A 26,139-nucleotide genomic window follows, 5' to 3' on the forward strand; every position below is an offset into this window, starting at 1 on the left:
GCCCCCCTCAACCAGCACTGGCCTCGGCCAAGGCCGCTGTTGGAACAACAACTCCCCCGGAAGAGCACTGCAGTGAGCCGCTCTTGCGTTCCTTCCCCCATTTCTCACAGACTCCTGCTGATTGTTGACTCTGTTTGGGACCTAATCAAGGTCGTCTCCATGGCAACTTGCTGTGCTAACGCTATAACATCCTGCGGACAGAGGCACCGAGATTTGGATGCCAGGCGGAGCGAATCTCCAGGCCTACACATACACAAACTCTTACATATATATACAGATATGCAATCACCCACCCACCCCACATCCCTCGCCTTCACCGCTTTGTACCCCCCAGCCTGGCGGGCGGGTCTGTGACCAGCGCCGAAAATGGCTGCAGGACCGCATGGCTGCTTGCCTGTGCTGGGTGACCTCCATCCCCCACTCCCCTCCCCTGTTGCAAGTCTTGTGGATTCATGTCGTAGTACTGATTATGTGCTAACGTTGCTGAGGTGTTTTTTTCCTGTTCCCAGACTGTACTCCTCACAGGAGCATAGTCTGGGAGTTGCCTTTTTTTCCCTCTCCTATCCTCATGTCATGCTGTATTATTTTCCTCAATCCTCTGTCTTCCTGTCTTGTCTACCCCATTGTCATATTGTATGTATGTTTGTGCATGGACAGGTTGATGGCTAATTTCGCTGGTACTTGTGACTAAGTGACAATAAAGGCTACTACTACTGCAAACTGTCTGTGAAGGCTGGGGTTTTTCACCCCAGCCTGCAGCTGGCCTGTGTGGCTAGAATGGGAACTATTCTTGCAAGAATAAATGTATATTTTCTTTTAAATACAATTTGGATCTTGACGTCTCTTTTGCCTGAGAATGCTGCGTTTGTTAAATATTGTTTTTGCCACAACATACCAAATTAAGTGATTTTGTAATTCTTTCAGGTAACAGGTTTATTAGTAAAAATTAAATCTATCTGACTTTGTGTTGATTGAGTAATCCTAGTTGGGCCAAGGATCATTTGTGTAAGATTCAACTGATCTGATATACTTTTAAGTTGATATCTCTTAGCTTTTTCCGCCCAGTTTATATTAAAATCACCTGAAACAATAAATTCCTTTTTTGTACCTGTCATATGATTTGATATATTGTATGGTGGTCTCAACACTGTTACTTTAAGGTCTGTGTGACGTGAATCATCAGGGGGTGTGTTTAAGGATGAAGCGGGGAAATCAGTATATGTGAACCAGATAGAGTTATGGCTGGATGTTAATAAACGGACGTTCAATGTGAGAGAAACTGCCTATTTACGGTCATTTTACATGGTGTCAGAAGTGACGGTTAATGGCGAAGTTTAATCCACCGTCGAGTTTTTCCTTTGACAAGCCAACGGAGTGGATGGATTGGAGACAAAGATTTCAGCGCTTCCGAACAACTACAAAGCTTGATAAAGAAGACGGAGAAGTGCAAGTGAGTTGTCTCATTTACGCCATGGGGAGTGAGGCAGAGAACATTTATAAATCGTTCGTGTTTGCGGAGGATAAACAGAAAAACGACTTTGAAATAGTCCTGGGAAAGTTTAACGAGTACTTTTTCCCGAGGAGAAATGTCATTCACGAACGTGCGTGCTTTAACCAGCGAGTGCAACAACCCGGCGAAAGAGCAGAAGCGTTTATCAGAGCACTGTACGAGCTGTCCGAGCACTGTGAGTTTGGCGCCATGAGAGACGAAACGATTCGCGACCGCATTGTGGTCGGCATTTTGGATAAAGGTCTCTCTCGTAGGCTGCAGTTGATCACTGATCTCACACTAGCACAAACAATCCAGACTGTTCGTCAATCGGAGGAGGTGGCCACACAAGTCAGCATGCAAGGCGAGACGGTGAGCATGGTCAGAGCAGTTGTCAGCACAAGTAAGCAACCTGTGAGGGGACAGCGCAAGCCTAAGGACAAAATCCGAGCTGACAGTCATGGAAAATGTGGCTATTGTGGAAACGGTCCGTGGATACAAAGTCAACAACCTGCTGAGTCGGTCTCTATCAGCTGACATGAACTTGGTAAGGAGAGTGGAGGAGGCGAACAGGGTGGCCTCTGACTATGATGCGTTTGGTGAGCACGGCACACTAAAAACCGACCCCATCAAAATTCAGTTACAAGACTCAGCACAGCCATGTCAGACACACACAGCGAGGCGTGTTCCAATACCAATGCTGCAAAAGGTGAAAGAGGAGTTGCAAAGGATGGAGAAAAATGGCGTCATAGAGCGGGTGACACAACCGACTGAATGGTGTGCACCGATGGTTCCCGTTCTGAAGAAAAATGGCAAAGCACGCATTTGCGTGGATCTCAAAAGATTGAACGAAGCAGTAAAACGAGAACATTTCGTGCTACCTACTGCAGAGGAGATTATTGCCAAACTGAGCGGCGCAAAAGTTTTCTCTTCCTTAGACGCGGCCAGCGGATTCTGGCAAATCCCTCTCCATCTAGATAGCTGCAGACTTACCACCTTTATCACACCATTTGGGAGATATTGTTTCAGGAGGCTTCCCTTCGGGATCTCGAGCGCTCCAGAGATCTTCGAGAGGAAAATGCAGGAGACGCTTCAAGGGCTGGAGGGGGTAGAGGTCTTCATGGACGATATACTGGTCTACGGGTCCTCCCTGGAACAACACGACTCTCGTTTAGAGCAAGTGCTTCAGAGAGTGGAGTCTACAGGGTTAAAACTAAATCCTGAAAAATGCACGTACAGACAAAGCCAACTTCGGTTCCAGGGTCAACATATTAATGAGACAGGGGTGCAGCCAGATCCAGATAAGGTGGATGCCATCCGACAGCTGTCACCACCACAAAATGTGCAGGAACTGAAAAGGGTGCTGGGCATGGTGAATTACCTGGGGAGGTTCATTCCCAACCTCTCAAAAGTCAGCCAGCCTCTGTACGAACTACTCTGACATAAAAGTTTGTGGATGTGGACACACACGCAGCAGACAGCGTTTGAAAACATAAAAGAGCTGCTCATAAAGGCCCCAGTTCTTGCGTATTATGATGTCACTAAGACCACTGCTGTCTCGGCTGATGCAAGCAGTTATGGACTTGGGGGGGTGCTTTTGCAGCTACACAAAGAAGGGTGGAAGCCGGTAGCATACTGCTCAAGATGTCTTACTGATGCAGAAACCCGATACGCACAGATCGAGAAAGAATGTCTGCTCTCAGAGCATGAGGGCTTAGTGATCAAGGGAAGAAGAATCATTGTGCCAAGGGCGATGAGGAAAGAGATCCTGGAAAAGATTCACGAAGGTCACCAGGGTCTTACAAAGTCTAGAGAGAGAGCACAGGAGTCTGTGTGGTGGCCAGGAAATTCAGCGGACATAAAGAACATAGTGCTGTCATATCAGATATGCCATGAATTGAGAAGTACACAGCAGAAAGAGCCCCTGATCTCCACACCACTCCCAGAACAACCCTGGAAAAGAATTGCAGCTGATCTTTGTGAACATCGTGGACAGAATTATCTAATTGTGTCAGATTACTATTCCAGATTTCTAGAGATACTGCCTTCTACAACGACATCTCATGTCACACAAAAGTTGAAGGCTGTCTTTGCCAGATTCGGGATTCCAAAGGAGGTGGTGAGTGACAACGGTCCTCAGTTCTCTAGTGCAGAGTTTCGAGAACTAGCCAAGCGACTGGATTTCAAACACATTACATCAAGTCCTCACCATCCTCAGGGTAACGGTCACATTGAAAGGGCTGTGCAGATTGCAAAAGAATTCTGAAGCAAACAGATCCTCTGTTAGCTCTCGTGCTACTGATCGACTCCCTGTGCCACTACTGGAGTTAGTCCAGCAGAGCTTCTTATGGGAAGGAAAATCAGAACAACACTTCCAACCCTAGAGAAGAATCTTCAACCCAGGTGGCCAAATAGGAAGTCTGTCATGCTGAAAGACAAAAAAGAGAAAGACAGACAAGCTTTCTACTATAATCGTCGCAATGGAGCTAAGAATCTGTCAACACTGGGACCAGGTGACACTGTTCTTACCAAGCTGGACCACGAGAAGATCTGGGCTTCACCGGCAGTGATCAGGCATGAAAGTGTAACACCTAGTTCCTATGTCATCGAGACGGAACAAGGAGCGGTACTAAGGCATAACCGACGTCATCTTCAAGCAGTGCCAACACCAACATTAACAACAAAACAGGCTGTACACACACTTGCACCACAAACAAAAGGGACTGTGGACATTCAGCCTGCAGATACTGATACGACCGGGACTGTACCGACCCAACCATGCAGGGAAACATTTCCTACTCCAAAGCGTGGACTGTTGCTTACCAGGTCAGGAAGAGTCAGTAAACCGGTTGTCAGGCTTGACCTGTAAAGTATCAGGAAACTATATGCTCCGTAACTAGTTGTACTACAGTAGTTAAGTGTTTGTTCTGTTCAATAGTACAGTAACAGTTACATTGCTCAAATTCATGTTATTGAGAGGTGTTTACGTAAGCTGATTACAAGCTGTTTGTTTTGTATTATAATGTTACTGTCAAGGGTTTTCCTGAAAGAAAAGGGAGGAGAAGAGAATACAGCAGACTTTGTTTTCAGAAAAAGGGGAAGATGTCATGTGATGTGATATATTGTATGGTGGTCTCAATCCTGCCTGTTCATTGTTTCACCGCTCACGAAATCACCTGGATCACTTCAACTACCGGACTTTGCATCACTTCATCAGCACTGACCATCTAGTCCCTGCGTTGCCAGTTGCTTTGGGTTCTGGACTGTTAATTGTTTGTTCTCGTGGTATTGTGTTTTCACGTCATTAAAACTTGAGTTTCTTGCATCTTGCTTCCATCATCATTTAGTCATGACAATAAGGGCTTTGAAATAAACACACAAACTACACACTGACTGAACACATATGTGTTGACGACTGAGCGAGGTGATTTGCAGTCAGGTACTAAGCACTGCACCATGTTGCTAACGTTATCGTTAACCGCTTTCACACACGCACACAATATAAAATACACGATGATAAATATAAAATTCAATACACAATACCTATATAAAACACTATTGTTTTTATTTACACAATTACTACTGAAAAAAATGCTATTGACTACACATTCACTATATAAAATTCACTCGAACTCTTTCGCGGTTGTGGCTTCAGTCGACTTCAGTGAGGCGCGGTGGTTTATGGGATGAGTAGTTCCTTCACTTGGAAATGAAAATATGTACACAGTCTTGTACCTTTGCCTTTTTTTGGATTTTCTCTTCGTTTTTTCACTCGAAATGATATGTTGTATGCTTATGAGTTCAGCCGTAGCTGGTTATCCTCAGACATGCTCTAAAACTCTTTAGATACAGATTTTTCCAAAAGTCAATGGGAGAAATTAATGGGAAATTTACTTCTGGCACCAAAGCTCTCTCAGGCTGTCATCAGGCTGTCATCATTGACAGCATCTCTTGTTTCTTGTGTTGACGAACATGCTATCCTGACGAACCTATCAGATCTGGGGTGGCCACAGGGGTGGCCAATGAGCTTTCAGCTTTCAGCCCACCCCCTAAAATCGCCACTGTTTGCACTACAAACCTTTGACACCCACAACCACTCAACCATCGTTAGAAAGACAACCTAACTTATATTTGATTATCTCAGCTCTACATTCAATGGTAGGTAACTGAAAAAAAAAAAATTTAAATTAATCATATTATTATTTTAAAGAGACAATTACTGCTTAACATCCTTTTTTTAATTTTGTATTTGCTTTAAAAAATAACAATATTGCACATTTTATGAAGGTATTATTGTTACAATTCGATACTGTTCTTGTTAAGTTATGTTAATTTAAACAATAATCACAATAATGATTTGACAGATATATGGAAAAATTACTTATCTCACTACAGATGATGGGGCAGTTCCAGATTTACCTTGTTGTTTTCTTGGCATTGCTTCTCGTGACCATTTCTGGAGAGGATGACATAGGTGCATCAAAAGAGTGTGAGGATGCTCCCTTTGTTCCAGGACACAATCTTGCTGGAGAGGGATTTGATGTTGTGACCATGGAGCGAAAAGGATCTTACGTGATCAAAATGGAGGAATGGGATTTAGGAAACGGCACTTGTAAATTGTGCCAAAACGATTACATGAATGGAATAAAACAGAAGCTACCAGCTGCAGTTGTGTTCTGGAGGACCTTGCCAAAGTGTTCAATGAAAGTCTCCAGTAAGATCTTTGAATCAAGTGAAGCACTGGTCAATGATTCATCATCAGCACTCTCAGTCGACTGGAAAGTTGGTTTAGATGTAAAAGATGTTGGAGATGCAGTCGGAAGCACTCATTCCAGGGAAGCGAAATTTGCAATGAAAAAATCAAAAGAAGACAAATACAGTTTCACCAAACATGAAGTTACATGCAGCTTTTACGGGTGAGAGAGTTGGGTTAGTTTTCCTCATAGAATTACTTTGAAAAAAAAGATACCTTTAATTAAATTACTCCCTCTTTGGTCCCACTGAATTTAAACGTATTAACTATTTCTTTACAGATATCGTCTAGCTGAAAATCCTCCTCTTCATGCAGAGTTTCTTGAAGCAATCAAATCACTCCCTGTATACGATCCAGACGCCTACCGCAACCTGATCACCACATATGGCACTCACTTTATCACAAGTGTCAGGTTAGGGGGACAAATAAAAGCCATAACAGCCATCAAAACCTGTCAGGCAACAGTGAGTGGGCTTACAGACACTGCAGTGAAAGACTGTTTGGATGTTGAAGCCTCTGGTTCATACAATATGGTGACTGTGAAGGTAGAGAGCCATTTTTGTAAAGAACAGAAAAAGAAGATGGGCACAAATCAAAAGTTCAGCACCATGTTCAATGAGCGTCAGACAGAGATTATCGGAGGAAACATAAATGTAGAAGATCTGTTTTTTTCTCGTTCATCACACCCAAATTCCCTTAAGAACTGGCTGGAGTCTTTGGAGAGCCTCCCTGACATTGTGCACTACTCTCTGAAACCCCTCCATTTCTTACTGAGTACTAAACACCCTGCCAGGAAAGGAATGAAGAGAGCTGTTGAAGAATACATAATAGAAAATGCTCTTATGAAGGTTTGCTCAGAGCCTTGCAAGATTGGGAAGAAGTGCAGTGCAAGAGACCGATGTGCTTGTGTTTGTGAAAGCAGTCAAATTATAAAGTCTAACTGCTGTCCACCTGAAAAAGGACTTGCCACCCTGAAAGTTTACAACCTTGGAGCCAATGGTCTTTATGGAGATGTAACTTCTCAAACAGATGGCACTGTAACAGTTACATATGGCACAAAAACCATGCGTACTGCGACTATTGATAATAATGACAATCCACGTTGGCCAGGAACATTTGAGTTTGTCCCTATTAAGATTAGCATGGCCAATTTCCTTACTTTTGAATTGTTTGATGCAGACAGCTACTGGAACAGCGACCTCCTTGGTAAATGCTCTTTTGATCTTAGAAGTGGAGTTGTGAGTGACGCTTGTTCTTTTAAATATGGCACCTTCTTTTTAACCTATGAAGTGAAATGTGCTCCCGGTCTAAATGGCCCACGGTGTAATGAACACAAACCTTCTCCAATGGATGCCCCTCTGGCTGACATTTTCAGCTCAAGAAATGGTGTTCTGGTTAAAGATATGCCCAGGCTTGAATAAGCTCGCAATTTCACAAATAAATTCAAGAGCACTTATGGAAAACAGGTAAATCTGTAGGATTTTAGAAGGATCTCAAATCAGGCCTTATGCATTAAAGCCACAATCTTGCAAAGCTTTCTGATAATCAAATGCTTAAAATGTTTAAGTATAAACTTTGCTCAATTCTTTTAATTCCTATTACTTGTCTTTGTATTTTGTTTTATTAAAGCATTCATAAAACCTGATTTGTGTGATTTATTTACTTTTTGGGTAGAAAAACTTCCTAAAACTGCTAAAACTGACAACTGTTATGCAAAATCTGTATCTAAAACCTTCTTCCTGGAGGTATACCATATATCAGTGTTTGTGGTTATTTGAATAGTATGATTAATTTGGATATAAAATCATATAAACTTTTACACCTTTTGCAAAAAAGTCCTTGAAGCAAGTTCAGTCACATGCTTTGTGTCAAGTTAAATCAGAGCTATCAGGGGTCTTTACCATGATGGTAACAAACTCAGGGTTACAGGATTAGTTTTGAGTTGACAAAACAAAATCAATCCATTCAGGCTGTACTTATTTTTTGTATGTTAGTAATTATAGACACCTATAAAGTGTGACCTTTGATAATGTACATAAGTATTAAAGTGAACAGCTTACATGTAGTTATTTTTAAAGCTTTATTTGTCAATTTCAAATATTTTTTATATTAAATATTTATATATTTATATTTATTTAAACTAAATGCTTAATAATAATTGTTTAACTTTGCTCCGGTGTAATGGATTACCGGTATAATAATAATAATATAAATCATAAATAAATCATATAAAATAATTATAATAAATGATCATTGCTAAAATTCTGACAATTTTGTCTTTAATTTTTTTTACTATGTAGTGACCTTTAATCTGGAGCAAGAGAAACTGGGAGTGACTTTATTGCGTCAGACATGTGTCACTTTGCTCACAGCTGATTGGTCGAATTTCGGTTTAGATCTCTTACAACATAACCTGCCATTTAGAGCAATGCCCATGGAGCACAAGTTTCTAAGGCGATGACCCTGCTAAAATCCGATACACTTTAGTAGTGCCTATCCACTTTGTGCACATATTATGGTGGATAATTTTCACTTGAATAAGCTTACTACCACTAGCCAAAATTTCCAAAGGTTATTATTGTAACCTCCATTCCCTGGCGTGTTGTCAAGTGACGACTTTAGGGGTCAGTCTTGGGAGCCCCAAACACCTCTTATACTTCAGAAAAGGCCAATGAAATTGGTGTGTGGAATTTGCATGACTGGCCACGCATTGGATTGTACATTGCATTGCACAGAAATGCAAACATCTTGCGTATTGTTTGGTCATACCACAAGGTGTCACTGTGGCCTCAAAGCTTCAGCACTGCCACTCTGAGCTCGATTGCTATGTAAAACACGCCTCCCTCGTTATATATTTATTAATAAATAAATGTAGACATAAATGCATATATACATAAATAAATGTGAAAATAAATAAAATTGGAAATAAATAAATGCATAAATAAATAAATGAAAAAATAAATAAATGTGGAAAAATATATAATTATACATAAATAAGGAAATAAAAGTATAAATAGAAAGTATAATTTTTTGGGGGGTTTTTTACATTTCTTCGCATATTTATTTATTTGTTTATTCATTCATTTATTTATTCATTTTTAATTTCTGCAGGTTTGGTCCTCCATACTCACAGGGGACCCAAGTTTGAATGTGACTCACGGTCGTTTCCCGATCCCACCTCTCTCCAGTCACTCTTCACTGTCCTTTCTGAGTAAAGGTAAAAGGCTCAAAAATATAGTAAAAAAATAATTGACACACAGTATAACCATACTGACACAAAAATGTTGACAGATACTGACAGCATTTTATTAGATAACAACAACAAGCAGAAGGCAAATAGAAGACTTATACAACTTATACTATACAATAACTACACCGCTATGCTCAATAAATAAAAAAGATGTAATATATTTTCAAATATAATAACCTTTATAGAATATTTAATAAATATATAAAAACGCTGATAAAAGATCCTCCGCCATGTTTAAAGATAGTGGCCCTCCCATCTCGGGAACGTGGGTTTTAAAATTATTAGCAAACTTTCCAGTGGTAAATATGACTTGAGAGGGCATTCATGTCCAATTTTTAACTAGGAAACTCGTATTTATGATAATTCCGATAGCACATGAAGGCAGCATTAGTCTGAACATATAGTCCAAACATGATGGAAAAAGATCATACATATATTAATTTGTCTATAACAGCTGAATTTGTGTAAGATGTTGCACTACATATAGCTGTCACTGAGAATACGTATTTCTCTGAATAAGTATGAAATTAATACATCAAGTTTACATCAGTTTTAAGGTTTCCAAACATGGTTATGAATGGATTTGGATGGATTCAGCCACCACTGCTGCATCCAAAAAGTCCTAAATAATGTTTATGGCGGTCCGGGCCTAAACCATATTGGTTTCATGGGGATTAGTCAAATGGACAGCCATTTGTTGTGTTGTCTGAAACCATATTGGATGTTATTGAGTGCACTCATTCCATCTGCACAGCAATAACTAGTGTAGGCTACAACTGATGTACACTCAACATCTAGAGACTACCCATAATGCACTGTGAGGGAATGAATTCCTGCATCTCGCCAGAAGATGGCACTGCAGCTGACTCATCCATTTAGCCATTTTCCAAACTGCTGGTCTAATGAGGGTACAGCATAATATCATACAGGTATAAATTCCTTTTTAATTGATTATACAATTTTAATTAAGATTTATACATGCTCATTTCCATGACAGAGTTCAAGGTCAATCTTTTCACTACTGCTTGAGCTGCCAATTCGCTAAGTTTCAAATGATTATTAAACAGCAAGCACAAACTAAGCAAAAGCAGCAGCCCTTCCAACACACTCTGTGTCTGAATTTGCTCTCACATTTTCATTCAGTCCTTTAAGTGGGCTATATTAGTGGAGTAATAGTGAATAAGGGTATGGGTGCGATTTCAAACTTCTTGATTTCAAATTTTAGTTCATGTTTCTTTAATGTTATCCTTGTCACATGAACTATCCCTTTAAGAAACAAATGTTGTTGTGATAGATTGTGATAGATTAGATTTCCAAACTAATATCACAACTTGATAAAGCTGGTGTTGTTTTTGACATGAATAATTGACACCTATCAAATGTCACAGGTTCCATTTGTATCCATTTCCTACTGTGGTCTTATAGCACTAATGGCGAGTCATAGTTTACAATTACTTGCTGAACAGAGGCTAAAAAAAAAAACAGTTGCAGCTTTGATGACTACTTTAAATTGCGCTGTTTATATGTTAGTATTCATTGATATGTTATGTATCATTTGTCCCTGACCCTATCTGCTGAGCAACAGACCAAACCAAAGTATTTTAGATATAAATATGACAAAAATTATTTACCGAAATTGGAAATACTCCAACAACAATGATTACTCTGCAAAGGCAATAGAGTCAATAGCTGTGCAAGTCCAAGGCAGTAAGAATAGACCTTTATCACAGTATGTGCGTCGTCACATTCAGCTTCAAAAAGCTTTATAATATTTTTACCTCAATGGATCGCCAAATGGGTAAATAAAATAAATGATCTTAGTTAATACAATAATGATATAGGCCTACTGAAATGTGAAACGTGTTCTCTGTCCATGCTATCTTAAATTAACTGACCTGTTAAGGTCCATTCCCACCAAGAACAATAACTATAATGATACAAAGTTCTGTCATAAAATATGGCACAGGAAGGCTGATAGGTTCCTGCTGAATCAATAAGCTTGCATGCTCAACCTTAAAATACTTGATGGTGTTCTGGTTAAAGACATGCTAAGGCTTGAATTTAGCTCCAAGGCTTGAATGTCGTTCCAAACCCGTAATACCTTCATTCATCTTCGGAGCACAAAAATAATATATTTTTGATGAAATTCGATGGCTCAGGGGGGGCTCTATTGACAGCTATTTAATTAACACTTTGAAGGCCCAGAAAGGTATAAAGACATCATTAAAATAGTCCATGTGACTACAGTGGTTCAACCTTAATTTTATGAAGTGACGAGAATACTTTATGTGTGCCAATGCTTGTCTTCCTATGCTTGTAAACACAGCCCTGCCTTTCCGGGTCATATGTCAGAACGCCACCTCCTGAGTCATCACCACACGCATGCATCGCGGTGCTCTCGTGAACGCGTGAATACATAGCATTTCATAGCTTAGGCCCAAAAAATTTGTTACACTACTCCGATCGTATAATTCCTATAATGGTTAGGAACATCTCACATAATATCCTTATTTGCAGATTACATATTGCTTTATCTAGACAATCCAGTTCAATCAGTTCTCTGCGTTTTAAATGTATTTAATCAGTTTAGTAATCTAACTGGGTATAAAATTAATTGATTACATACTTAGGGATAGAAATCTATCCTTCTCTGCTGGATGATGTTTAAAAAAATAATAATAACAACTTGGCCAGAGTCACCTCAGATCTTGCAAAGTGGACGCACCTTCCTACTTCTTTCCATTCAAGAATATCTGTTATTAAAATTAAGTTATCTACTTTACAGCGCAGCAGAACACATGGGGGTTGGTCCTTCCCAAATTATACGCTGACTCCTTTACTCTCCATGCACTGTCAACCTGGTTTAGACCAAGTGTATCGACTTCATGGTGGGCTAAGGGCTATTGAATAATCTCTTTCAACACTTTAATGTTGTATATTTGTTCTTACTTTATATTGAACTGACTACTCAATCAAAACAATTGTTCTGAAAAACAACAACAATTTAAGCCAGTGTCATACCTGTTTTTCATGAATTAGCATTAAGTTAATAATTAAATTGATAATGTAAAGGAATAATATATGCACAGGTCATCTTTTAAAATGCAACTCTTAAGGATAACTGTTTATCTTCTTTGTAACACTGCCATCCATTTGCAGAGGTTTTTGTCACATCTGTACTTAAAATGTTCTTCTTTGTTCACAGAACATATTTATAGCATTGTTCAGCTTAGGCCCAGGCAATGTGTTAAACTAATATTAGAAGATTTGTCACAGCCACGTCATGGAATATAATTTGCACTACAAACCTTTGACACCCACAACCACTCAACCATCAACAGGTTAGAAAGACAACCTATAACTTATATTTGATTATCTCAGCTCTACATTTAATGGTAGGTAACTGGAAAAAAAAACATTAAAAATAATCATATTATTATTTGAAAGAGACAATTACTGCTTAACATCCTTTTTTTTATTTTGTATTTGCTTTAAAAAGTAACAATATTGCACATTTTATGAAGGTATTATTGTTACAATTTGATACTGTTCTTGTTAAGTTATGTTAATTTAAACAATAATCACAATAATGATTTGACAGAAATATGGAAAAATTACTTATCTCACTACAGATGATGGGGCAGTTCCAGATTTACCTTGTTGTTTTCTGGGCATTGCTTCTCGTGACCATTTCTGGAGAGGATGACATAGGTGCATCAAAAGAGTGTGAGGATGCTCCCTTTGTTCCAGGACACAATCTTGCTGGAGAGGGATTTGATGTTGTGACCATGGAGCGAAAAGGATCTTATGTGATCAAAATGGAGGAATGGGATTTAGGAAACGGCACTTGTAAATTGCGCAAGAACAATTACATGAATAGAATAAAACAGAAGCTACCAGCTGCAGTTGTGTTCTGGAGGACCTTGCCAAAGTGTTCAATGAAAGTCTCCGGTCAGATCTTTGAATCAAGTGAAGCACTGGTCAATGATTCATCATCAGCACTCTCAGTCAGCTGGAAAGTTGGTTTAGATGTAAAAGCCGTTGGAGCTGCAGTCGGAAGCACTCATTCCAGGGAAGCGAAATTTGCAATGAAAAAATCAAAAGAAGACAAATACAGTTTCACCAAACATGAAGTTGCATGCGGCTTTTACAGGTGAGAGAGTTGGGTTGCTTTTCTTCATAGAATGACTAAGAAAAAAAAGAAACCTTTAATTAAATTACTCCCTCTTTGATCCCACTGAATTTAAACGTATTAACTATTTCTTTACAGATATCGTCTAGCTGAAAAGCCTCCTCTTCATGCAGAGTTTCTTGAAGCAATCAAATCACTCCCTGTATACGATCCAGACGCCTACCGCAACCTGATCACCACATATGGCACTCACTTTATCACAGGTGTCAAGTTAGGGGGGCAAATAAAAGCCATAACAGCCATCAAAACCTGTCAGGCAACAGTGAGTGGGCTTACAGACACTGCAGTGAAAGACTGTTTGGATGTTGAAGCCTCTGGTTCATACTATGTGGTGACTGTGAAGGCAGAGAGCCATTTTTGTAAAGAACTGAAAAAGAAGATGGGCACAAATCAAAAGTTCAGCACCATGTTCAATGAGCGTCAGACAGAGATTATCGGAGGAAACATAAATGGAGAAGATCTGCTTTTTTCTGGTTCATCACACAAAAATTCCCTTAAGAACTGGCTTGAGTCTTTGAAGAGCCTCCCTAACATTGTGCACTACTCTCTAAAACCCCTCCATTTCTTACTGAGTACTAAACACCCTGCCAGGAAAGGACTGAAGAGAGCTGTTGAAGAATACATAATAGAAAATGCCCTCATGAAGATTTGCTCAGAGCCTTGCAAGATTGGCAGGAAGTGCAGTGCAAGAGACCGATGTGCTTGTGTTTGTGAAAGCAGTCAAGTTATAAAGTCTAACTGCTGTCCACCTGAAAAAGGACTTGCCACCCTGAAAGTCTACAACCTTGGAGCCAATGGTCTGTATGGAGATACATTTACTCAAACAGATGGCACTGTAACAGTAGAATATGGCACAAAAACCATGCGTACTGCGAGAATTGATAATAATGACAATCCACGTTGGTCAGAAAGATTTGACTTTGGTCCTATTAAGATTAGCATGGCCAATAAACTTACTTTTAAAGTGTATGATGCAGACTACTGGAACAGCGACCTCCTTGGTGAATGCTCTTTTGATCTTAGAAGTGGAGTTGTGAGTGACGCTTGTGTTTTTAAACATGGCACCTTCTTTTTTACCTTTGAAGTGAAATGTGCTCCCGGTCTAAATGGCCCACGGTGTAATGAACACAAACCTTCTCCAATGGCTTCTCCTCTGGCTGACATTTTCAGCTCAAGAAATGGTGTTCTGGTTAAAGATATGCCCAGGCTTGAATCAGCTCGCAATTTCACAAATAAATTCAAGAGCGCTTATGGAAAACAGGTAAAGCTGTAGGATTTTAGAAGGATCTCAAATCCTTATGCATTAAAGCCATAATCTTGCAAAGCTTTCTGATAATCAAATGCTTAAAATGTTTAAGTATAAACTTTGCTCAATTCTTTTCATTCATATTACTTGTCTTTGTATTTTGTTTTATTAAAGCATTCATAAAACCAGATTTGTGTGATTTATTTACTTTTTGGGTAGAAAAACTTCCTAAAACTGCTAAACTGTTAGCCTATGCAAAATATCTTTATCTAAAACATTCTTCCTGGAGGCATACCATATCAGTGTTTGTGGTTATTTGAATAGAATGATTAACTTGGATATAAAATCATATAAACTTTTACACCTTTTGCAAAAAAGTCCTTGAAGCAAGTTCAGTCACATGCTTTGTGTCAAGTTAAATCAGAGCTATCAGGGGTCTTTACTATGATGGTAACAAACTCAGGGTTACAGGATTAGTTTTGAGTTGACAAAACAAAATCAATCCATTCAGGCTGTACTTATTTTTTGTATGTTAGTAATTATAGACACCTATAAAGTGTGACCTTTGATAATGTACATAAGTATTAAAATGAACAGCTTACATGTAGTTATTTTTAAAGCTTTATTTATCAATTTCAAATATTTTTTATATTAAATATTATCCGTATATATTTATATTAATTTAAACTAAATGCTTAATAATATTTGTTGAACTTTGCTCCGGTGTAATGGATTTCAGGTATTATAATAATAATATAAATAATATAAAAAAATTATAATAAATGATCATTGCTAAAATTCAGACAATTTTGTCTTTAAATTTTTTTTACTATGTAGTGACCTTTAATTTGGAGCAAGAGAAACTGGGAGTGACTTTATTGCGTCAGACATGTGTCACTTTGCTCACAACTGATTGTCCGAATTTCGGTTGTAGGACCCCCCCCCCAGCCCCCCCCCCCCCCCCCCCCCCCAACTCCCAACTCCCAACTTAATATACAATTAAAATAAACAGTGCTTTATTTTTTCAGCTACAGTATGTGTATTTAACAGCATGGAAGAAAGTCATTAAATGATATGAAATATGAAAATAAAACACAACATAGACTTCACTGTATAAATTGTACATTGATTCTTATTAAAGCTACTATTAAAGTTCTCAGTCAAGAGTGAGGGATTTGCTCTTTGTATTTTGTTGTTTTATTAACAGGGAAATTTTTAATTGTCATCATTTAGCCTACTCTCTCAAACCGTTTCAACCCCAAATAAGTCTCCCTCTTCTGTTGAAAATAAAAGTTATTTGGAGGAATCTGGGTAACCAAACCGTTGATGTACCCCAGTGACTTCCATAATAGTTTTTTCCTACTATGGTAGTCAATGGGGACCAGCAACCGCCCGGTTAGCCACACTCCTCAAAATATCTTCTTTTGTGTTCAGCACAAGAAAGAAATTAATACAGGTATGGAACAACATTAGAGTGAGTGAGTAAATGATGACATCATTTTTAACTATCCCTTTAAGGACAAGCGGATGCATGTTTACTATTAGGGCTACTGTCACTTTAAGATCTGAACGCGACGCGTCTACACGCAATTGACAAGCAGATTTGTTTCTTATTTTTTTCTACTGTTCTTTCACTTTAGACATAACCAACTTTGTTTATGTAAACCTTGAGTGTATTTGACAGTATTAGAGCAATAAGACTCGAAAGATAACTTAGTCCAGTAACAGACGCTGTTAACAGGCTTTTAGTGCATGTGCGCGTCGGCGGGTGTAACGTTATTGCGCTCAGAAAAGCGCCCGTTAGAACAGCGCATCAGCAGCGAACGACATGTTTAACCGGCAAGGCTTTAAAGCACATGCAAATAATAAATTTTTATAAACTACAGTGTCCCGTTCCTCTGCATTTCATGTGAATATACGTCGCGCTGTACAGTATGTTGAGACGGAGGCGCCAGAACTGCAAACTGATAGATGCACGATCCTACGATATTTCTTCAAAAGCAGATCGTGGAGACATTTTAATCATAATATTTGACATAATATTTGACGGTGCCCAGGGCCCCTTAGATGTCCTGGGCCCCTGGGCAATTGCCCAGTTGCCCTAATGGTTAATCCGGCCCTGAGTACACCAGTAGGCAACGCAGTAGCTCACTGCTCTCTGCCATCTTGTCAATTATGCCAAATGTCTAAGTTAGTCTTAGTTTTAGTCAACTAAAAGTCTCGTCATTTTAGTCTAGTTTTAGTCAAAAGAAACGTACTCGGTTACTAACGTAACCTCAGTTCTCTCTAGAAGAGGGAACGAGTACTGCGTTGAAAGACGCTTCGGGAAAGATTTCTTTTCCGAGATTGAACCCTAAAAATTAATCCTTAATTTTGTAAAATTTGTAAAACGCTTTTCTGTAGCATACAACCTTAGGCGGAGCAATTCAAGCGCCTATTGGCTGCTCCGCCAGAAAAGCACAGCCTATGCGAGGCCAGTGACGCTTGACCAATGAGGGCGCTTCGCGCCCTCTGCGTCACCTCCCGCCGAAACGGGCGTGGACTTGGCCTATAAATACGAGCATAGCTGTCTTCCACTCTGATTTTCGCCACTGAAGCGACGCAGCGTGGGCACGCACGGCCTGAGGCGCAGTACTCGTTCCCTCTTCTAGAGAGAACCGAGGTTACGTTAGTAACCGAGTACGTTCTCTTACGTAGAGTTATCTCGTACTGCGTCGAAAGACGCTACGGGAACCCCTGTAACACGCCGTGCGTGCTCTTGGACCGACACAGACACCCAAGGGCGCGCGCGCCCTGGCATACAAGCGCCTACACCAAGAATGTATAGGGAGAGCGGCTAGAATTAGCATCATCCCTTCATAATAGTGCCCCTGAGGGCATAATAACATATATATGTAAATAAATAGATATATTTGAGGGGTCATCGCATGCTCATGGGACACATTGTCAGTGAGTGATGCTTAAAACATTGAAATGACCTGGGCCGCAGCGCGGGGCAGGAACACCATACATAGTCTTCTAGACCGAGAGCAGTTTAGCCTGCAACGCAGGAACCTCTAGGTTATAGAACCTTATAAATGTAGATGGGGAGGCCCAGCCTGCCGCCATACAGATATCTTGTAACGAGATCCCGCTATACCAAGCCCACGAAGAGGCCATGCCTCTCGTAGAATGTGCTCTGATGCCCAGAGGGCATTCCAAACCTCTAAATGCGTAGGCCAACGCAATGGCGTCCACCACCCACCGAGACAGACTCTGTTTCGTCGCGGCTCGCCCCTTAGAGCGCCCACTGAACGAAACGAAGAGCTGCTCCGTCTGTCGAAAAACAGCGGAGCGGGACACGTAAGCTCTTAATGCCCTGACCGGGCAAAGGGAGCTATTTCCGTCCTCAGAGGCCGGCAGAGCCGACAGGGAGATGACCTGAGCCCTGAACGGTGTGTTGAGGGACTTAGGTACGTACCCATGCTTCGGTTTCAACACGACTACAGAGTCGTTAGGCCCGAACTCCATACAAGACGCTCTGACTGAGAGTGCTTGCAAATCCCCCACACGCTTCACTGAAGCAAGAGCCAAAAGAAACACGGTCTTGAAAGACAGGTGTTTCATGTCAACTGAGTGAATAGGCTCGAAAGGGGCCCCTTTCATAGCGTTCAACACCGTAGAAAGGTCCCAAACGGGGACTGAAGGATTTAACCTAAATCCTTGGAGGATTTAACCTCCTGGCTCCTCTAAGGAAACGGACCACCAGGTCGTTTCTGCCCAGTGAACGGCCAAGCGTTGGATTAACGAACGCTGATATGGCTGCCACATAGACTTTGAGCGTGGATGGTGTTCTACCCTTATCCAATAGCTCCTGCATGAAGGAGAGAATCTCTGTTTCCCCGCACTGAAGGGGTGACAGACCTTGGTCTGAACACCAACCAGAAAACACAGACCATTTGGAAGCGTAGAGCCGTCTAGTAGACGGAGCTCTAGCCTGCTCGATCGTGTCTAACACTCCCCTTGGGAGGTTAGCGGGTACCCGTTTATGGCCCACACATGTAGGGACCAGAGATCCGGGCGAGGATGCAAAATCGAGCCCTTGGCCTGCGAGAGGAGGTCCCTCCTCACTGGAATCGGCCACGGGGCAGTGCTCTTCAGCCGCATCAAAACTGGGAACCAAGGTTGATTCGTCCAGTATGGAGCAACAAGTAGCACTGAGCATCCGCTTTCCCTGATTCGCTCCAGCACCTGAGGCAGGAGTGAGACAGGAGGAAAAGCATAGAGCGGACGGCGGGGCCAGACACTGGCCAGCGCGTTCACGCTCTTTGAAAAGAATTCCGGGCAGTGAGCGTTTTCCTGGTTTGCGAACAGGTCTATTTCCGCTCTGCCGAACGTTCTCCACAACAGGCGCACTGTCTGTGTGTGTAGCGACCACTCTCCTGTCGGAACGTTGTTCCGTGAGAGTCTGTCTGGGCCTACGTTCAGGTGACCTGGCACATGCATTGCTCTCAGCGAGCGCAGGTTGTGCTGGGCCCATACCAGGATGCGTTCCGTCAGCCTGAAGAGGTTTCGGGATTTCACGCCACCCTGGCGGTTTATATAGGCTACTACCGACATGTTGTCCGAACGGACCAGGACGTGGTGCCCTTTTATCCGAGGACGAAAGCGCCTCAGCGCAAAGTCCACCGCCATCATTTCCAGGCAGTTTATGTGCGGTAGTCTGACTCGTTCTGCCCACTGGCCAAAGAACGGTCTGCCCTCGAACAGCGCTCCCCAGCCTGAGGTGGACGCGTCCGTGGACACCACCTTCAGGCTCGAGGAAGTCCCCAGGCTTACACCTGACCGGTACCAGTCTGACGCTCTCCATGGTGTCAGGGCTGAAATGCATTCCTGATTGACCTTGAGGCGATAACGACCGTGAACCCATGCTCGGCGCGGTACACGCGCTCCCAGCCAGAACTGCAGTGGGCGCATGCGCAGCAGGCCATGAGGCCTAGCATTTTTTTAAATCTCTTGAGCGGCACTATATGACCGCTGCAGAAGGATTTCCCCATTTGCAGGGTGTTTCGCCTGCGCTGTGATGACAGCCGCGCTGTCATAAGCCCCATTCACACAGCACTTTGAACCCGGCAAATTGCCGGCAAATTGCCGGAACGCCTTCTGTGTGAACGCAAACACGACCCGGGTTTAATGCCGGGATCGATGCCGGGTTGGGGACCTAGTAACATTGCCGTGTTCAGACCCGGAACGCGCGCTGTGTGAACAAAAGCCAGGACAAATGCCGTAAGGGGTGTGTCGTAGTGATGATGCACGAGCCTTCGCAATGACAATGAGTTATCGTGCGACTCTGTTACTCTGTTAGAAGAAAGTTTGTGTTCGTCATCGATACAAGAAAGAACGAAAAGATGTCTGCAAACTGGACTGAAGCAGAGACCCGAGAGCTCCTTGCAATCCGCGCCGAAGCTGAGATCGTTCGCCAGCTTTGTGGAACGGTACGTGATGCGTTAGTGTACGAACGTATTCCGTATCGAATTAACACGTTGAAAAGAACTCAAAATCGAAAATAAAATTGTGATTTGACCACGAAACATGTTGTACATAAACAACAAAGTTTGAACAGCAACATCTAATGCCTGATCAGCTGCCATGTTGTTCAAAGCAATGCAAACACTTCCGCTTTTCTATCCGGGACATACCCGGGTTGTGTGTGAACGCGCTCTCTGATTCCGGCAAATCACTGGCAGTGTGAATGAACCATTTTCAAACGAACCCGGGTCAAATCCCGGGTCACTTTATCCGTGTATTTTCCGGAATCTCTGTGTGAAAGGGGCTATAGACAGTGAGTTCAGATCCAGTCCTAAAAAGGAGATCCTTTGACTGGGAAACAGTGAACTTTTTTCCCAATTGACTCTCAGACCTAAGCACTCGAGGTGATTGAGTATTAGGGTCTTGTGGCGAGTGAGTTCTGAAGGTGATTGAGCTAGAATCAGCCAATCGTCCAAATAATTCAGAATTCGAACGGGGCGGGGGGCACGTTTAACACAGCGGGTATCCCGCGCGCGCTCGACTCTCTGAGTTGAGAGAGAGCGCGCGGGATGTTTGTGAATAAATGTGGGCGCCTGGTAGCGGGCACATCTATAACACCGGGAATACTGTGTTTGTGAACTGACTGACCGTTCGTTGGTTTTGTTTTTACAGAAACCGCGAAACGTGCAGTGTGTAGTGGTTGTGGGCACTGGACAGCGGGCACGCTCACTACATGTAAAGCACAATCGACATGAGTCGATTTTATGTGTGCAGACCAGTGTTGGGGCTAGTTACTCAAAAAAGTAATATATTACATATTACATATTACTCTCAAAAATAGTAATGCCTTACTTTACTTTATTACTCCCTGGAGAAAGTAACTAGTTATATTACTAGTTATATTACTAGTTAAAAAAAAATTCTTAATTACTTTATAATTGCCTGAGATGCGTCAGATGGAGGGAGAACATACAAAGGAGGAGTGTTCTTAAGGGTCTTTATTACGCCAACAACAGACTGGCACTGTCTAGCACAAATAACTACAAACAACTGTCCTTGTGCAATCAAGTACAAAAAACAAGTATTAATTTACTCAATGTTTAACAAACACCGTCTGGTGCAAACAATCAATAAATTTGATTGTCAATTTATCCCATACGGAAATGTTAAATTATTATTATATATGCCAAACTATTTACTATTTAACTATTTATTTCAAGTCTACAGATCAAGTCTACATATCCACATTTCATTTTCGAATCTTTTATAAATAAAAATGTATTATTTATTATTATTTTACCTCTTCTTAACCAGCTCATAAAAACAAAACAAATACTACACAAATTATATTTGAAAACTGATAATTATATATATGTGACATGTATGTAAAAAAAAACTATTATACATACATAAAATATATGGGCTGGTTTTATATGTCAATTATTCCATTTTCTAATAGGTTTTATATATGGGCATATATATGGTATATTTTATATATGTGGATATATTTCATATATGTATATTTCATATATGTACATATTGTAACGGTCACCAGCTGGAGTGCCCTTGAGAGCCACCAGAGGGCACTCCACATAAGACTATCACTCACAAACTACATTTCCCATACTCACTCCCCGGACTCATCATCACTTATCATTGATCACATTCACCTGTACCTCATTCACTGATTGCATTCACCTGTCTCATCATCCTGTTAGTCTGTCTATTTATACCATGTTATTTCATTCACTCACCGCAAAGTCTTGTCTAGTGTTTCACTGCAATTCCGAGCGTTTTCCCTGGTTTCTTGTCATTTGGTTTTTGGATATCATTCTCTGGTCCCTGGATTACTCTCTTGCCTCTGGTCCCTGGATTACTCTCTTGCCTCTGGTCCCTGCCTGTTTTGGTTGTTTGTTTGTTTCTTTGTTTGACTGCCTGTCTGTGTATGACCCTTGCCTGTACATTGGATTACGCCTCTGGATTGCCCCATACAATAAAGCTGCGTTTGGATCTAAAACCTCGTCTCGGAGCAGTTCGTAACAGAAGACTTCGCCACACCGAGATCCAGCAGCCATGCCAACCATGTGTCCAGACGTCCAAATCATGCGTCTCCGTCAGGAGAATCAGTCCATCGAAGATTACGTCGCAGATTTTATTGAACTGGCACATCTCACGCTAATGAGCACCGAGTGCTTAATGATCTTTTTCCGCGGAGGATTATCTGAACCGCTCCGGTCATTGATGCCCGACCATGATCCTCACGGGACATTAGATCAATATATAGACCTGGCCCTGTTGTTGAGCGGTTCATCGTTTACTGTGGGCATGGAGGAGAAGGAGCTCGGTGAACCTGCAGTATCCCCTCAGTCTGATCTTCACGTCACGCCTGCCCAGCCTGAGAATCTTCACATCACGCCAACCATAAAGCCTGCCACTAGATCGGTCTATGGGAGTCCAGGACTTATTTCTAACATGACAGATCCACCGCTGATGTCAGCACGTACGGCCAAGAGGGCCGTCCGAACAGAGTCTCGTTCCGCAGAGACCACCAATCTAGAGCCTGTCCACGTCACGTCTGCCGATCCAGAGCCTGTCCACGTCACGTCTGCCGATCCAGAGCCTGTCCACGTCACGTCTGCCGATCCAGAGCCTGTCCACGTCACGTCTGCCGATCCAGAGCCTGTCCACGTCACGTCTGCAGATCCAGAGCCTGTCCACGTCACTTCTGCAGATCCAGACCCTGTCCACGTCACGTCTGCAGATCCAGACCCTGTCCACGTCACGTCTGCAGATCCAGAGACTGTCCACGTCAAGTCTGAGGCCCCCGCCAAGCCAGTGGCTGCGTTCCAAACCGCATACTCAATGAGTAGGTACTTAATTTCAATAAGTACTTACTTAACGAGCGCTAAAAGAGTAGGTACTTTATAGCCAAATCTCGTTAAGTATGAATGCGAACCGGACATCTGCCATGTTGACGTTATCATGTGACCTACGACGCGTTATCACAAGTGCAACAACTTAAAAGATTTGAACGACACGTTTAATTCATCTATCTGTAAATATCTTGATATTGATTAAACTTGCTCATTTTATGGTCTTTTTAAAGAAACTGCTGCCCATTTATTTTGAGAATACATTTAGGGTTGATTTAAGTTCTTATATTTAACCCTACTCATGTGACCCACCGTTTTATCCTTAACGATATTATTTATTTTTATTACGAAATCCCAAAATTGTCATCTCTTGAATATGTTGTTAATTTCTTTAGCCTATTTTATATCCAAACATTTTCATCCACAAGCAAAAGTGACTTACCGTGACAAATACTGACCGATACTTAATTATATTACTTTTTACTGAAAAAAATCAATAAAACAAACAAAATGTAATGTATGTCATATGACATAGCTATGCATGAATACACTCTAGATGTGTATATTGTGAACATATCTACATTTTCATTCAAACAATTAATTAAATAATGATATTTGATTTACTGACAACAATGATAAATATTAATAAAGGAGTAAATTAATGAATGAAAGTCACCATCACATAATAAACAAATGCAAGTCAACACATGAAACAAAGCTTTATTCAAACTACAATCATGTATATAGGCTACAGGCACTGAACCACATCTACTGCCATCTCAACACAGCGGTTCCCATTCTGCGGCTTTATTCTGATGAACCAGCGGACCGCCAGAGGTGAGCCGTGCCGGAGTGCCGGAGTTTGTTGCGTGATGTGTTGCGCTTCACGATCTGAGGCAATAAGGGCCGGTGGAGTGATGGAGGGTCTCGTCCATGGCACGATCTCCAGGATTCAGCTCTGTGCTCCTCATCCTCAGTGCTCACACCAGTCTGCTGACATTTCAGATCCTACAAAAATGCACAAACATAACACAAAAGCAGTAGTTTTAACAGCACAATGTCATTTGATTTCAGTATTATTTAGCAGACAAGAACACTTTTTTTCCACAAATGCCACCATCATCTTTCCTTGCAGGTCCTGCTCCACCACAACAGCTGAGCAGCAAATGCACAGAAATCAAGAATCAGAAAGGTGCTGTAATAACTCTGTTTGAAATTACAATAATTAAAATAAACTACAACTTAATATTTAAATTATTATTAATTTCTGTAGTATACTCACTCAAAGCCTTTGATGACAGCATCAGCTTCATGAGCCTCTCTCCACCGGATAAACACACATCTGTTCTTCTGTCCCTGCAACATCCAGACAAGACTCCCATAACCTCTGTGATTTATGAGCTCAACACTACATTTACATGTTGAGGTTGTTTTAACTTTTTATCCAACATACATGTTCCTCAATTTATCAACAGTACTAATGGACAAATAAAATAGATAACTTATGTTTAGTTACTTTATAGATATGTTCTACATAATAGCACACATATCACTCAGATGGATATTTCATGTTGTGATGTGCTCTTCTGCAATACTTATAAAAGATGTTCCTGTCAGATGTAAATAGACGTTTAAAATAAGCGTCTTTAAGATGTTTATGGTTATGTAAATCCACGTTAGAGACGTAACTTACGTGTCCTTACTGCAGCTCCCGTCAGCTAGAGCTAACGTTATACATAATAAAACGTGTTTTTACAGCCAAATCACAATCATACTATACTGTCTAACTCCTTTACACCTTCAACAGTTAAAACGTTTACTCTATAGTAGTTTAACACATGCAATTTTAACACAAGGAACCGTGTTTACTCACATTTGAAACCCCGCGCGTCGCTGATCTCCGTGATGTTTGATAATGACGTATCCCCTCGCGTGGCCTCCTGGGATAGAAGAGTATCCACCGGTTGAGCACTCAAAAATCTGGCTGGAAGCAGTAAGCCATCCGGGAACTTCTCGCCTACTCTTTTATGAATACTGATGTTTCGAACGTACTGCTTCCTTCACGTACTGTTTTCGCCTACTATATAGTAGGAAAGTAGGCATATTGGAACGCACTTAAGTCCGAATCTCGCGATAATTAGTACGTCACCCAGGTAATTCTCGCCTACTCTTTTGGATTCATACATACTTTTTCGCTCGCCTACTCTTTTTCCCATACTAAATAGTAGGGAAGTATGCGGTTTGGAATGCAGCCAGTGTCTCCGGACAAGATGGCCGCCGCTGAGCCAGTGTCTCCGGACAAGATGGCCGCCGCCGAGCCAGTGTCTCCAGTCAAGATGGCCGCCGCCGAGCCAGTGTCTCCGGACAAGATGGCCGCCGCCGAGCCAGTGTCTCGGGACAAGATGGCCGCCGCCGAGCCAGCGTCTCGGGACAAGATGGCCGCCGCCGAGCCAGTGTCTCCGGACAAGATGGCCGCCGCCGAGCCAGAGCCAGAGCTTCACGTCAGTCCTGCCGAGCCAGAGCCAGAGCTTCACGTCAGTCCTGCCGAGCCAGAGCCAGAGGCCGATCCAGAGTCTCGTCCCGCCGAGACTGAATCTGTGCTTGAGCTTGAACCTGAATCTGTTCCTCTTCCTCTTTCTGAGCCTGTGTCTTCGGACAAGATGGCCGACTCCACGCCTGTGTCTTCGGACAAGATGGCCGACTCCACGCCTGTGTCTTCGGGCAAGATGGCCGACTCCACGCCTGTGTCTTCGGGCAAGATGGCCGACTCCACGCCTGTGTCTTCGGAAAAGATGCCCACCATATCCCTGGAGCCTGTTCCTGAGCCG

The 26,139-nt window shown here is 41.8% G+C and overlaps 1 protein-coding gene and 1 long non-coding RNA gene across 2 annotated transcripts; one reads left to right on the forward strand and one right to left on the reverse strand.

Moving 5' to 3' along the window:
• Nucleotides 1-3,914: 3,914 nt before the first annotated feature.
• LOC306987197 (uncharacterized protein) lies at nucleotides 3,915-14,957 on the forward strand (the record flags this gene model as incomplete). The annotated part of the gene is made up of 6 exons (XM_079591274.1): nucleotides 3,915-4,115; nucleotides 5,885-6,405; nucleotides 6,523-7,660; nucleotides 12,819-12,887; nucleotides 13,125-13,645; nucleotides 13,763-14,957. The coding sequence occupies 6 exons, from the start codon at nucleotides 3,915-3,917 to the stop codon at nucleotides 14,955-14,957; spliced, it is 3,645 nt and encodes a 1,214-aa protein (XP_079447400.1).
• An 8,805-nt stretch (nucleotides 14,958-23,762) lies between these two features.
• On the reverse strand, nucleotides 23,763-25,573 carry LOC306987277. Its single transcript, XR_013795137.1, has 3 exons — nucleotides 25,185-25,573; nucleotides 24,594-24,667; nucleotides 23,763-24,319 (listed from the first exon to the last, which is right to left on the reverse strand). It is a non-coding gene; the product is annotated as an uncharacterized lncRNA (long non-coding RNA).
• Between the last annotated feature and the right edge of the window lie 566 nt (nucleotides 25,574-26,139).

Source organism: Phoxinus phoxinus, assembly GCF_949152265.1.
Source record: "Phoxinus phoxinus genome assembly, chromosome: 19".
Taxonomy (NCBI): domain Eukaryota; kingdom Metazoa; phylum Chordata; class Actinopteri; order Cypriniformes; family Leuciscidae; genus Phoxinus; species Phoxinus phoxinus.